Source organism: Vollenhovia emeryi, unplaced genomic scaffold (genome assembly GCF_000949405.1).
Source record: "Vollenhovia emeryi isolate VEMERY1.0 unplaced genomic scaffold, V.emery_V1.0 DF939169.1, whole genome shotgun sequence".
NCBI classification, from domain to species: Eukaryota; Metazoa; Arthropoda; class Insecta; order Hymenoptera; family Formicidae; genus Vollenhovia; species Vollenhovia emeryi.
The window spans coordinates 193,238-207,778 of NW_011967197.1; the positions used below are offsets into that span (position 1 = coordinate 193,238).

Here is a 14,541-nt window from a genome sequence, read left to right on the forward strand (position 1 = left end):
ATATATTTATAGACTATTCGATTGGAATATTCTGAAATTAAGAATATTTGCACTTCAGAAGAATATTCATAGAACTACGTGTATCCGGCAGAGATCAATCATCGGCGTGCCTCAAATTCGAAATGTCATCAAGTTTCGGGCGCCACAGATGTGCAGGTTTGCACGGACGCGCTTAGACGCACGCGCCTAAGTAACGGTTTGTACACATCTGTCCCCCATTCGTATGCCGGTATGTATAATAGGGGTCGTAAGGACCCCCCCTCTTCGCACTCCCCGAAGAGACGGGCAGTTGGACTCATCGTATGCACGCATACGCGTCGACAATGAGGATGCGCACCGGTCGCGGTCGAACGATCGCGCTGGAGACCGCGTTATCTCCCGATAAGACCACGGGAGTGTTGTTAATCGCGACGCGAGGAAACGCGTCGTTATGCTATCACTACGCCCATTAGCAGGTTCGATGCTCGCTACTTTATCGATAGCCCCGATCTTCGTCAATTAACGGCGGGAACGCAAAGTGAATGAGGCGTTTTCCCTTGACTTCTTCCCCGGCAGATCGTTCACCGCTGCTGCGCGCAGGATGATTCACGATTCACGTGGAAAGATACACGTTCGATCGAATTCTCTCTCGCCTTCTCTTGGCTCCCTCGTCGACGCTCATAGAACGTCAGATCGAATCGGAGATTCTTGTAAATAGTGGAATCTCATTTAGATCAGCATCTCCTTTTCGACGCCCCGCGAACCTCAACGTGTTCAGCTCGCGACTAACTTGGACTTGCCACCGTACTTGGCGATTTTATTTACCGTGCGCGTGTATCCATTAAACTTCCACGTCCTTTAAATTCAGCCACGCAACGCGCGCCGAGCACGTGTGAGTGACTCAGCCGCTCTCACGCACACGCATGACGCGTCACCATGGGCATTTTACACGCAGATGTGCCGAACGGGCGCGTGCCTCCGCGCTGTATCGCCTCGGTGAATGGTACCATAGTCGTTTCGGGGGGCCGACCCCTGTTCTCAGTCGCGCTCCTCGGGGGATCGATAGTGGCACACCTGGCCCTTAAAAGCACCATTGGTGTGATTTCGTAGACATCTTCCAGCTCCAGAGCGGGAAGACCGGGCCTTCGGGGCCTCGTCACGCGTTCGTTGCGCCAATGAACCGGTAGTCTCCCCGGCGAGACAGACTTATCGCCTTTCGAAAGTAAAAGGGAAGCGTCTTCTTGTCTTCCACTGCGCGCAGACTTGCACGAGAGGCTTGTCAAAGGCCATTGTTATTTCTTATTTGCGGTGGTCAACTCCGTGAAAATTGCGACGATGGCCGGGCGCACGAGAACGAACGCCAAACGAGGCTTTGCTCCGCCGTCTTTGGAAATGCCTCGTATTTAAGGGGATTATATATTTCTCTTTTGAACGCCGCTCGAGAGTCGAGCCTTTTCCTAAACATTTCTCACGTTCATTAACCCTTCGCGTCCCAGTGATTTTGCCGTGAAACTATTTCACTATTCCACGTTACTTTCACTAGTGACCCTCTGGTTTAGAAACGGAACCACCTTTAGCTCTTGCCTCGTGAGGCACGTAATTGAATATTCGCGTTATTTTTAAAAGACAGGGGATGCAGCAATTAATGTTATTTTTAATTTCTCTCGACTGCTGGTTCATTTTTCAGTATAACATTTATATCATAGCCATTGAGTTCTACTCCAAGTGTCTTTGAATAGGGCCGGAAATTTATCTTATATCGTAAACGCTTACTTCTCGACAGTAAATTGTATTAAGAAATAATAAAGTTTTGTAAACAAAAATATTTATTTTAGGCTAGTTCATTAAAAACCGGAGTCTAATTGCAATTATAATTCTTCATAAGTATTGTTCAAACGTTTGTTCTTGTTAAGAAACAGATTGTTTCTCATATTGGCTTCAAAGAGTTAAATACCTTAAAGTTCTGTTCAGAAAATAAAGCAAATGAACATCATAGGAGAAATATGTGGCGCTCATAGAATCTTGTTCATTTTATACTAATATGTTTTATTGCTCGACTCGGTTTACGACAACCCTAGTTGGCGCGCGGTTTAACGTCGAAAAATAGATGCGTAGACAACATCTTTAAACTGTTATGGCGACAAATATTGTCGTATGCCTCGGTGGTGAGAAGAGCCTAGAGCCTGGAGAGGTCCAGGTTCAAACCCTAGCTGAGGTAATATCTTTTGCAATAAATTTTCTGCATTGACAGAGAAACTAACAGGTGTGGCCAGCTGTGGTCGAATAGAATTGGAAATTTGGGTATTATACTGGCAATTTGAAGAAACTAATCTTTAATATTTTTTAATTCCACTATATTTTTCTAAAGTTTGATGAAAAATGTATATGAAATGCTCCCGTCCCTCAAGTGCTACACGCCTCACTTCTAGATCTTGACGAACTTCGGTCTCGTTTTCTGTCTTAACGGACAAGCTGACCTCAACGTTCTCTCTCGTTATTACGACTTTTAATCATTGGCTTTCTTACAGCGTTTAACGACCCGTGTAAACCACGGCCGAACAATGCGGCTATTGCGTCAGAAGAAGTACAGAAAGGTCTCATTATCGTAGTTATCTCGCGTTGCGGGATGTTCGGCTGGCCTTAGAGGCCCGTTCTCGCCGCGGAAAGTCCGCGATGGAAAAGCTTGCATTGCCAAGACGCAGGTAGATCTGTCATTCACGCGGATCTATCTGCTTTGCATACCTGAACCCGGATCACCTTGTGCCTATCGAAGCTCAATTAAAGGCCTTCCGGCGTGCGCCGTCCCGTTAAAGAGAACGCGCGCCTCGTTACGGTTTGACGGTTACGCACGGACACGCGCGTCGTCGTGTGCGTGAGGGGGCCCCATGCACGGTGGGAGAGGGGGACGGGTGCCCCCCAGTGCAAGCTGCCCCCCGACAAAGGCGGAAAGGGGACGAGGGCCCGCTGCGTTTTCACACGACTTGGCTTACGCGGCTTTTGGGGCGGGGAAGAGGGTGGGACGCGATGAGATCGAGTCGCGCGAGCCACGAGGAAGTCGGAAGTCGGACCCCGGAGTCAGTCGATTGTGGGGCATCGGCGCGCTTGGGTTCAATCGTCGTCGCGCACGTGTGTGACAATTCGTCGCGAGACGCGAGGATTTCGCGGGATCCGCGTAGGATCGCCCTCATTGCCGAGCGATAACGAGTATCCTGCAAGATAAGGGGGTTCGGGATAAATTAACTTCTCTTTCAATCCTTATCGCGGTCTCGGCTCGCCTGCTTTCTTTCGCGCTCGCGCTCATTTCAGCCTGTCGCGAGTTCCGCTAGAATGAGGCGCGTTGGCTGTGCACGCGAGCTCGCGGCAGTCGCTAGGGAAAGTGATTCGTGTTCAATCGGGAAATTGAATTCCGAGCAAAGACACCTCGTCCAATAGAACGAACTGTCGAGGAACGAGCTGGGCGAGTTGTCGCTTCGTTCAACGAAATTCTTTTACCGCGAGGGATTCGCGGTCTCGAAGGAGGCCGGGTTCTACCGAAGAAGAAGAGCCATACGTGTCGCATGCGAGACTCACCATTAAGCAGCGGCCTGTGGGGGTTGCGACGGACACCATAAGGTCGTTCTCCAAGCAGCCACGCGACCACCGACCGTGGGAGGGTCGTCGCGCTCCGCTGGATCGTGAAAGCACCTCGTTGAAGTAAAATACAGAGCACCCTGGGCGCATCTTGGCCACCGCGAACGTTTATCGGGCCCCCTCGCTCGTCCACGACGTGTTCCTGCAAATAACGAAAAACCGGGACTTGAAGAGGTGAAAATAAAAACTTTCGCAGTGTTCTCTTGCTTTTTTCGCTCCGGCCGATTTTGGCGGGCGTTTCGCAAGCTTTGTTGAGTGAAAACAGTGAGAAAACATGAGCGCGTTCAAGAGATATCAGAGCAAAGTGTTCTGGGACCAAATGGCCACACGCGACCTGGAGAACGATCGTCCCGTGGGAAGAAACGATCCTCCGCGTTACTCTTTTAACGAACGTGTGCGTGAACGGGAGGAGGAGATAGAAGAAGAAGACGATTCGACCAAATCGGAAAATAATACGACCGACGACGCGAATATTACTGCAATACGCGTCTGCGACAAAAGCGACGAGAATACCAAACAGAACGCGTGTCGGATTTCATTGATTCGCGACGAAAGTATAACGCCTCGCAGGTACGTAAAACAGTCCACCGAGCGATTATCGCGAGACTAGTGATTCAATATTGATTTAATAAAGGAAAAAAGCCACATATCCGATTATAATTAATTGTATCAAAAATGTCAGATATGATAAAATTTGATAAGATTATATCCTAATTTTAATGCATCCATTTATAAGTGCATCAAGTTAATTGTGGTCAGATAAAACGGTGTAAACATCTGACTATATCTGACCACATCTGAGTTGATGTACTTATAAATGGATGCATTAAAATTTTGATATAAACTGATCAAATTTTACCATAACTGACATTTTTGATTGTGAACTCGTTACTTGTAACCAAGTTACAATTACAGTTACTTTTTTTGGTAACTCTAACTTAACTTCGTTACTTTTTCTCCAACTGTAACTGTAACTTAACTCAGTTACATCTTTTCGACAACTAGTAACTAATTCAATAGTTACTTTATATATTTTTTAATCCTCTACAGATTGCATTAGACCTTGCATCTGCGCATAAACGCCTTTATCGACGCTTTACAATTCAAATGCATTTTCATTGCAAGAAAGTAACTGCAAAGTAACGATTCGTTACTTTTCAGGTAACTGTAACGCGTTACTTTTCAGAATTGGTGACTTGTAATTGTAATTAGTTACTGTAACTGTAACTAGATACTTTTATAAAGAAACTTTTCCAACCCTGCAATTAGATAAAATTGGATACATGGCTTTTTTCACCGGGTCATTATTATTATTGTTATATTATAATTCAATATTTATCTTCCTTAAAATCACGCATTTCTGAACACCTTCGACCGTAACATAGCTAGTAGGTCTACTCCGTCGCTTGTTTCGTTTTGCGTCGATCCCTTCTGCGCATCCAACATTGTTCTGAGCAGCCAATGAGAGAAAGGTGGTAGTCCAGTTTTGATGCACTACCGCACGTACAACTTCTGGCTAAAATAATGGCGGAATACCACGTGTCGGGACCATGGTGTAAAAATACAAGGTGGAAACATTGCATACAACCAATTTTTGGGGCAAATTGCTCATTGGTTCTTGCTGCATTCAACCGCAATTTTGCAGTTTGAAGGTTCAGGGCAAATTTCTGATTGATCACATCGTGCGCATCCACGGGAATGTTACACCTGGTATTCTTGCATCACATGATCGGGATCGCAAAGATAACAGGAGCCGACGGACAGTGGGCCTACTAGTTGTACTGTGCCTTCGATATTAGTTTCGAGTAATCAAAAGTAAATAATTTGAGGCGCCAATTTAGGTGATAAAGTCATTTCTCCACGAAGGAAATATTATAAAAAGACATTCAGAGAGTATATTACGTTAATGACATAATATTCACTGACGCGTTAATGATGCGAGATGACGAATTTAAATATCCAGAATGACAGTGGAGGACGAAGCGGGGGAGGAGCGCGAGATAAGAAACAGATCCTACAGCCCCGTGAGTCAAGATCTCAGGAGCCAGGACTCCGGGTTCTCCGACTCCGAGAGGTCGGACTGCTCGGAGGCTTACGAGAACGCGACTCCGCGGCGGAAGTTGCGGAGGAAACGGATGAGGCGTAGGAACCAGCAGGCCTCTCCGTGGCCGGAGGAGGAGGAATCTCCCCCGATGCCGACGCACACGTCCACACCGAAGGATTCCAGGATATTCGCCGCGAGGAATCGCTTAGGGAAGTCCGCAGGGAGCCCGTCGCGAGAACGAGGGTGAGCGAATTATCTTACATTATTGACGGCCGGTCTTTCCAACCTCTTGGTAAACTACCCATACAGCACGCGTGCCTGACAGACATCTTTAGGACGTCTTTAAGTTGTCTCTTAGACATACGTGTTGCTTGGGTAGCTACTAGAGCTCCCTAGTACACGTGTAATCCGTGTATTTAACTTATCCGTGTTTTAACCCGTGTACACGAATTTAAAGAATCTTCATTTACGTGAATCCGTGAACACGTGAATGTGACACGTGTTCACGAATACCCGTGAGCGCGACACGAGGGAAACATTTAGATAATTGTGTGACAGAATCTGGATATAATCTTGGAACGCTGGAATTATGCGTATACATATATCGAACAACGTATGCAGAAATAGAGTATAAAATATGATGAAAGATATTTTGATAAATATTTGCACACGTTTACACATACACGGATATTCGAGTACACGTGTCACATACATACGACTATACGTGTACACGTAAATCTTAAACCACGTATCCAATCGAAGGTTCTAATAGCTACCCAAGTAGAACGTGGGTTATTAGTCGTGAAAACATCAAGATGACATCATTTTTTGATAATTTTTTATGCATCAGAGAGCACCTGTTGGCGACATCATTAAGACATCAAAATGTTGTAAAAATGATGTTGTTTCACAAAGCAAAGTTAATTAAATATTATACATAAAAAATAAATTGGAGTAATAGAAGATAAACGTAATATATGACTGATCATGTAATCTGTAATAATGTATTATTGTACACATCGCGAATATCATAAAACAGCATGTCATAAATCAGTCATTGCAAAGTAAATCTTGATGTCGATCATTTTGTGACCTAAAAATCGTCATTTTAATGTCACACTGACGTTTTTGTGATGAACCCGTTCTACTTGGGTAACAGTTAAATTATAGTCTAACAATAAAGCGAGTTGCAGGCGCGTTGCGCTTTGCTCCATTTCACGTATCATCTAGCACGTCGCTGACTCAGAAAGTACGATTGGGTCTGATTCAACGCGCGCGTACAGTTCTTCGAAAAGCCGCACTATCGACGGTAATATTAATAGCTTGAGCGTTAAAGTTTTGAAATCGCGTTGCAGCCGGTGCGAAGGAGTCGTCGCGATAAGATTGGAGGGGTGAGCCAACCGGTAGGAATGCGACACGTAAGGCAATTTCGTCGTCGTACGCACAATCTTTCACGAATAATACAGAACGAACATGCGTAGAACGCGCCGTGGATCGTATCGCGCGGCTTATGTTGTGTCGTAAGCAATGACGCACGCGGGAGAATCGGGCTCCTCTCCTCGGGTGTCATAATACCCGCGAGATGCGCCGGCCTCGAGTGGATGATTATCAGTCCTCGGCCCGTGAAGGTGCTTCGGCTTATCGCCGAGTCATTGTATGCGTATCACGCCCTCGTATGCACAGCTAACCGACTTACTTACGGCACGTAAGGCACGAGGATGGGCTGTCGAGGTCTACCGCCGCGCGACCAAAGAGATTAGCGATTCGTGATGGCTAATAAATAAAATATGCGCGCGAAACACGTCCGGGAGTCGGATAGAGCGGTCATTAGATTGCGCGTTACTGTCCGCTGATTAAAGAGCGATCGTGCCGGCCACGCCGTAAGACGCAATCGTGTAAATCGGAAGCATGTATTATTATGTACACGCAGCTGAACTTGCGAAACGAAACGCGACGTTAACAAAACGAAGGAGCGAAGGAAAAGGAAAATACTCGATTCTTTAATATGTATCGGATATCCGCCACGTGTACTCTCCTCTCCTTTTCTTTGCTTACAGGAGCTCGATCTGGAGCATGAATCTTTTCCTCTAGCGTGAACGCGTGAAGAGTGAAAAGTTTTCATTGACGAACATTCTTCAATGAAATTGTTCACTTTTCGCGCTAGAGGAAAAGATTCGTGATCAAGCGCCTGCACTAATGTCCATCTTCACCGAAACTTTAATTTCCATTTAACTTACTTTCCGTCTTTTTCTAATTCTTAGCCTGACTTCACTAACGTCGCTCAACTTTAATCAAGGCTGCGGTCAAGCTGTCGGTTCGAATGTTTCCAAGTATTATCTTATCCTTCCTTTAAGAAAAGATAGAAGAGAAACGCTTCGAAGCATTTGTAGCGACGGCTTGACCGCGACCTTAGTACAATTCATTACTTGTCTCTTTTTCGGGAACAGTCGGAAAGGGAAGGATGAATTAAACTATGGTCAAAGTTAGGTGACGTAGGCGAAACTGGGCCTTAAAATAAATAAAAAAGAAATTAAAAAATTAATCTGCAATTGATAGAAATGAAAGTAAGTCCTCTTTAAGTCCTCTTTTTGTGCTTGTAGCTTCACGTGCCGCAATGAAATCCCGTCACGAATTACAGATCGTCTCTGTCTCGAGTATATCATCGAGTGTTAAGTTCGTCATGAGGTCGGGATACCAATCGGTTTCCCTTGTACGGTCGTGCTTTTCTGTTCGTCACCGTGTACATTCGTGCTGTACGTGAGTCAATGCGACGTGCCGCACGAGGGGAATACGTAAATGAATGAGCGCGAGGCTGGCTCCCGAGCGAGGTTTGAGTCAACCGCCGGGCCCCGGTGCTTTCGGTGCGCGACAGCGAATCTACGAGGAATCCGGCTCTAGCGTGCACCGGCGGCGCGCAGGTGGACGCATTACAATACAGCGCAGCGCGAGATTAGTCATCGCGCGCGCGGGGAAAAGGAGAGTTCTCCGTAGCGGTTCGATTAGTCAGCTCCTAATCGCTCCACTAATCGCTCCCGGCGCTTCCATCCGTCCGGAAAAGAGCGGCCGGTGACGATTCCGTGTACGCCGCATCTCGCGATACGTCTCGCGGCAACAGGATGACAATAATCGTGCCGAGGTCTGCGTCGATTCGCAAATGGCTCGTTTAAGGTAGTGTAACTTTAGGACGACAAAATACCACCTAGATAAAATGGACTTCCAGAGATATCCGAAAGATATTTGAAGTCTAGAAAAGTAGGAACGTCTTTTGATTGCATGAGCGATACTGAAAAATAATGTTATGTTCATATCAATTTCCTTTTGTACTTACCAAACGTTCTTTTCCAGGGCTGACGAGAAGCGGGACGACGCGTCGAAAGTACCATCCACGGTCTCGCTGGGGGAGGAGAGTCTGTGCGACTTTCTGTACGCGTCCGAGCCGCCGGAAGACAGCGTTCAGCCGTCAGTAACGAAATCGCGGGCTTCCACCGCCGCCGCGGACGCGATCGCCGCCGGCAGGGACGTGTTGAACTCCAGGAATTATCGTCAATCGTCGTCCATGAGGGCATGGCTGACCGACCTCGCCACGGTGACCGAGAACGAGTGCGGCAGCACGCTACAGAGCAAGAATCTGCCGCGCGGTGGAGTCCGAGTGGTGTCCGGCGAGGTTCACGCGCGGGACCTGAAGATGCTGTCTTCCGCGGCCACCGCGGCCGCGAGCAAACTCCTGGTCAGCGCGGAACACTTCGAGCAGCATTATCGGAACATCGTGGAGTAAGCCAACTTTCCTCGATCCTTCAAGTAGCATCAGGACGTGCGGATATCTTTATATCCCGAACTCGTTGCTTAGGAATAATTACTTTCCATTGGCGTTACGAAATCCGTAGTCAACTGCAAGGCAAAACAAAAAAATGACACGTTAAATCGTTGATTCTATGTTAAAAGCGATGACTTTAAATAATTAGTAATTAACTTAACAATTACATTAATAACGCAGGAAGATAACTCGGCTGGAAGGTGGCAGATTCGAAATGGAGCTGCTTCGCAACATAGAGGAGGCCGCGTTCTCGGTCCTCTCTCAATTAGGTGCACCTCCTCCGCGCAGGATACAGCAGGGCAGTCTGAGGAGTATCCTCGCGCAGTTGCACAATATGAAGATGTACGTCGACAGCACGGTCGACACGCGCTTAGATTTTTACATCGAGGTTGGTCCTTTTATCTCGCTGGCTTGTATTCGTCGGAAGTAGCCGTGAATTAACGACACAAAAATCTCTCTTCAGAAAATAGTCCGAGGTCTCGAGGAAGCACCGTGGGAGGATAGCAGCGTGGCCAGGGGCGCTCTGGCAGCCCTGACGGCTCTAGGATTGTCGGATCCTCGCGCGGGAAGCAGCATAGCTCGCTGCTCCGGCATAAAGGCTCTCTTGACGTGTCTCGTCACCACCGGTCGAACACCGAGCGATCTCGTCGCGCTCTCGTTGCGCGCTCTTGCCAGCGCGTGCAGTTCCGCGACAGCGATCGAATACTTCGCCCGGGAAAGCGGCCCCGAGATTCTGACGGATCTCCTGGGCGCGGAATCCTCCACCGAGAAGGAGAAGACCGAGGCCACCGCCTTGGTGGTGCAAATCACGGCGCCGTGGACCAATGCGAGGGGTCTGCCGTATCTCGAGCCCTTCGCGGACTCTCTGATACCGGCGTTGAATCAGCTGGTCGAGAGCACCAATTGCGCTCAGACCCTGCTGTTGACTGCCGCGGCGCTGAATCAGCTGTCCAAGTCGAGGATATGCACCACGATCATACTAGAGGAGGACAGCGTGAGGAAGCTTCTGAGAAGCGTGAAGAAATCCGCGGGCGGTAACGTGTGGCTTATGGAGCAGGTCGCCGCATTAATCGGCGAATTGGCGCGTGTTCCCGAGGGCCGATCGCATCTGGCGAACGCACGAGCCTCCGTGGCCTTGGTTTCTTTCCTCCGAATGAGACCACCGGGTCTGGAAGACGCGTACCAACGGCTGGAGATCACCGCGGCGGCCGCGTTGACGCGACTCTGCGTCGAGCCAGAGATCGCGAGGCAAGTGGTCGCCGTCGGCGGCGGGGATTGTCTGTCGGGGCCGTGTCGAGTAAACGAGAAGGCCCGGGTGGAAGAGAAGGACGAGGAGGCGCAGACGGGAACGGGCTTGTTCAGGTACACCAGGTCGTTGAGGCGGGCGTGCAAGAAGGCTGCGAAACAAATCGGGATCGCGAAGGCCAAGGATCACAGCGCACTGGATTGAGGGAAATCTGGAAAGGGAAAACTTTGTTGTGATAACTCGTACAATAAGTGGGATCACGCGCAGAAGGAGAAGACTGTAAATACATTTTATAATTGTAAGCTATAATTACAAGTATATCATCACATCGTTGAGGAGTAAACGCGGACAGAACAAGTATCTTTGTTAAATATGTACAGATATATATGTAACTGTCAGAGTATCCTATCGCAAGGATACGAATGCGTACTGTAAAAATATGAATGTTTTATTTTGTCATTAAAAAAAGTGCCATGATACACGTACGTTTACTAAGAAATGTATTTAAAAAAATATTAACCATTGTCTTGTTAATTTTTAAGTCAACACGTCCTATTTGATTGCGTTCTGAAGATTATTCTCATGAAAAATGTCCACGGTGGTCTCATTGCACGGTCTTAACTCCAGATCGAACACGCCGAGGGCGAATTTACTCTCCGGCGCTTTAAAGTAATCCAGTCCACGCCCGATTTTTATCACCCATCCGTTGCTCAATCTGAAATGAAAAGACGAACAGTGAGCGGCTGGCGAGAGAAACCGGGGGGGGGGGGGTGTTTCTAATTTTCAGAGCTCGACAGCTACGCCGGCCTTACCTGATCTGTCTGTCGTGCAGGGTCTCGGAGAAGGAAAAGTCGAAGGCAATGTTGCGAGACGCCAAGCTTTCTTTCAGCTCGGCGAGTCTCGTGACCTGCTGCAACTCCTTCGCGTCGTAAGTCGTGATCAGGGATATCCTGGACAACGTACGGCACTTCCGAACCGCCAGTTCGCACAGTCTGACCAGGTTCTGGCACTGCAAAGGGTGGAGCGGGGATTAGAGCGACTATATTTCAAATCGACTTATACACGTAATGCCGGCCGAACGGCCAAGTGTACCTGGTGAAAGGCTCGTATGTACGGATCCTCGATATTGATGTACTTGACGGTGCCGTCCAGGAATCTACCGAAGACACTCTCGTAACCGTGGCCCGTGGATCCACTCTCGATCTTGGTGAACTCCCTGTATTTGCCCTGCGACTTTCTCGTACTGATCAGCTGCTTCACAATCTCGGCCCTGTCGAGGTACTCCTTCGTTTTGGCCGCGAGATACGTCCTGTTAGCCTCCTTCGTCTCTGCATCGTTTTATTATCTTCAACTTCTTGACAAAGGTAATATATAATATATAAAGATAATGCATAACGATAAAACAAGACTAGTACAGCGACGTCCTCTTTTCTCCCCCGCTCGAAACAAACGAGGCCGGGAGGACGCGGGCGCGGCGTACCTTTCATCGCGTCGATGAGTATCTGCACGCCTTCCTGGTACAGCACCAGCGCTATCGTGTACTGCTCATTCTTGTCCATCTCCACCGCCCGCTTGAGAATCGAAACCGCCCCGGGGTCCATCGCGTTGCGCTCGCGCCTCGCAACGCTGAGCCGCGCGCCCTGAAAAAACACCGATAAGTCACGATCGTACCTGAATCGTCGGACGGCGAGATCTCTTTGTTCCTCTAATCTGCGCCCATCTGCGCCTCTAATCTACGCGCGCGCGCGCGCGCGCGCGATAACTCGGGGACAGGCGCACGTACGTGTCGCGTCGACGCCGTCGAGTATTCGAGGGGGGATCCCCGATCGCGGCATTGGTAATGCCGCGATCGGGGAATCACCTCGGCGTCCAAACGCGCGCCACAACGACGTCGCCGGGCGTCCCTTCCCGTCGTCCACCGCGCGGCGCGGCCCGCGGGCCTCGCGTTCAAATTCCAGGTTTCGATTATCGAAAGGCGCCACGCGTCGCCGACGCGAACATGCCGAGGGTATAGATCGCGAATCTTCTTGCCGCGGCGCGAAAAGCGAGTGGGCTCATCGTCGCGTTTTTTTCGGCAACGGATCGCGAGTCAATTTAGCCGAGAATTTGAGGAAAAGGCTCGCGCTCGAATCCCGGATCGCGCGTCTCCCGAATGGCGCGCGTACGCCGCGCGAGTCAACGGACGCTCGCGCAGCTACTTTCACGCGATAAAAGCTGCGCGAACGTCGCCGGAGAGAGGAAGACGCAAGACGGTCGCGCTTTTCTACGATCGTAACGAGCGTAGACGAGCGCGACGGCCTGCGGTTCCTCGCTCTCACTCGCGCGAGAAGTTTACCAACTCTTACGGCCGGTCTCCGATTACAGGGTCTCCAGTTTCTCCCGGTTCGTGAGCCGAGAGATTCCCCCGAAAAAAAGTACAAAAACAAAATGGAGTTGGTCGTTCGACGTTATCGCCCCTTTCCCGACAATTTCGAGCCCGTGGGAATCTCGCTCAGGGCGTTGCCAATGTTGCCGAAACCGACGCTGCGCGCGCGAAACAGAGCCCCGGGCTCCGCGGGAGAGACGAAGATCCTCGAGTTCCACGGCGATTCTGTATCTCGCTAACTAATTACCATGTTCGAACACTCCGCCGTGCGAAAAAGTTGAAGCGCCGCTTCTCCCCGCGGCTGATTATACGCGTCCGCCTTGCCTCACGAAGATACAGCGCGACAGTTCACAATCGGCCGCGCGGAATCCTCGGTCTTTCTAACGCGAAATTCGAGACGCCTAGGCAGCACTCGAGGTTCTCTCTTTATCGCGCTTTCCTCTTTCTAACGCGGGGCGCGCGAGGCGCGATCGCAGCGCGCTGCTGTCTACACTCACCGTGTGTTTACGGTGGCGGCGCACCCGACGTGGCGTTAACCTAATCGCGGCGAGCCGTGGAACGTCGACGACGTTGGAGCATGCCCAGCAGCGAGACGTGAGACTGCGCCGCGCATCGCTCGGCGCGCGATCGGAATCGCGCCTCCGCGTATATTCGATCTCGGGTCGGGCGCGCGCTCGGCAGGTGTGAAACGAGAGGGCCCCGGCCAGCCTTCGTGTCGGGAGGATTCCGCGGCGCTCGCGCGTTCGTTACTCCCTTCGCATCGGTGAGCAACGTCACGCGCTGGTTGGGGTCGGCGTGTGACCGCGCGCGGCGTTACCGCCGGGCGGGAACTTCGAACGGGTATTGGCGCGACGCGCGACTCGCCCGCGCGCGTTTATGCGCGCGAAATCATGGTTTTCTTATCATATACGCGACATATATAACGTTACACACATAGCGGAAAGCCCTCCGTCGTGAGACGAGCTTCTAATGTGAGACAGCGGATTCGCAACGTGAAAATTGAATCGCAGATCTTTATCCGCGCGAATGAAGATTTGTGATTAAAGGTCGCGCGATCTAACTGGTGAAACATTATTGAACAGATTTCACTCAAAGGGCAAGAATGAAATCGATAGACGATGCCTTTTAATTTAGCAAAAACCCCCGCTGTCTCGTGTTAGGAGCTTGTCTCGTATTAGGGGACGCTAGTGCTATAATCTACATCAGTTTTATCATGTTTTGTTAATATACTTTTTACGCACCTTCTACAATATATACAGATCGTATACTGAAATACGTGAGATAAAAGGACAAAGAGACTTGCACAGGCGCATAAGCGTATGCACAAAGGAATCGATTGGTTTATTTCCTTTTGCATGCACTTACGGCCAGAGTAGCTGTCTTGTACTCTTAGTCCCAGTCTACAATAGAGATTTAAACCCTAAGCCTTAAGAAATTGACTGATCACAATCGCGTGTTCTATT

General features: G+C 49.3%; 2 protein-coding genes across 3 annotated transcripts; one reads left to right on the forward strand and one right to left on the reverse strand.

Moving 5' to 3' along the window:
- Positions 1-3,056: 3,056 nt before the first annotated feature.
- On the forward strand, positions 3,057-11,192 carry LOC105563946 (protein inscuteable homolog). The gene is made up of 5 exons (XM_012015959.1): positions 3,057-4,179; positions 5,573-5,896; positions 8,999-9,424; positions 9,648-9,855; positions 9,931-11,192. Exons 1-5 carry the CDS (start codon positions 3,884-3,886, stop codon positions 10,915-10,917), a joined length of 2,241 nt encoding a protein of 746 aa, XP_011871349.1. The 5' UTR covers positions 3,057-3,883; the 3' UTR covers positions 10,918-11,192.
- On the reverse strand, positions 11,002-13,869 carry LOC105563945 (MIT domain-containing protein 1-like). 2 transcript variants are annotated; one of them, XM_012015958.1, is made up of 5 exons: positions 13,576-13,869; positions 12,194-12,353; positions 11,806-12,041; positions 11,526-11,722; positions 11,002-11,428 (listed from the first exon to the last, which is right to left on the reverse strand). In XM_012015958.1, the coding sequence occupies exons 2-5, from the start codon at positions 12,312-12,314 to the stop codon at positions 11,266-11,268; spliced, it is 717 nt and encodes a 238-aa protein (XP_011871348.1). In that variant the 5' UTR covers positions 12,315-12,353; positions 13,576-13,869; the 3' UTR covers positions 11,002-11,265. The 2 variants fall into 2 exon arrangements, with proteins under 2 accessions (XP_011871348.1, XP_011871347.1); XM_012015957.1 differs by lacking the exon at positions 13,576-13,869 and adding an exon at positions 13,326-13,561.
- Between the last annotated feature and the right edge of the window lie 672 nt (positions 13,870-14,541).

Excerpts from the sequence above, each read along its gene's own strand:
- LOC105563945 (XM_012015957.1), bottom strand. Across the intron at positions 11,723-11,805 it reads ACATACGAGCCTTTCACCAG|TGCCAGAACCTGGTCAGACT; the intron begins GTACACTTGGCC and ends CACCCTTTGCAG. Across the intron at positions 11,429-11,525 it reads CTGCACGACAGACAGATCAG|ATTGAGCAACGGATGGGTGA; the intron begins GTAAGGCCGGCG and ends TTTTCATTTCAG.
- LOC105563946 (XM_012015959.1), top strand. The coding sequence starts at position 3,884 with ATGAGCGCGTTCAAGAGATATCAGAGCAAAGTGTTCTGGGACCAAATG. Across the intron at positions 5,897-8,998 it reads AGCCCGTCGCGAGAACGAGG|GGCTGACGAGAAGCGGGACG; the intron begins GTGAGCGAATTA and ends GTTCTTTTCCAG. Across the intron at positions 9,425-9,647 it reads CATTATCGGAACATCGTGGA|GAAGATAACTCGGCTGGAAG; the intron begins GTAAGCCAACTT and ends TTAATAACGCAG.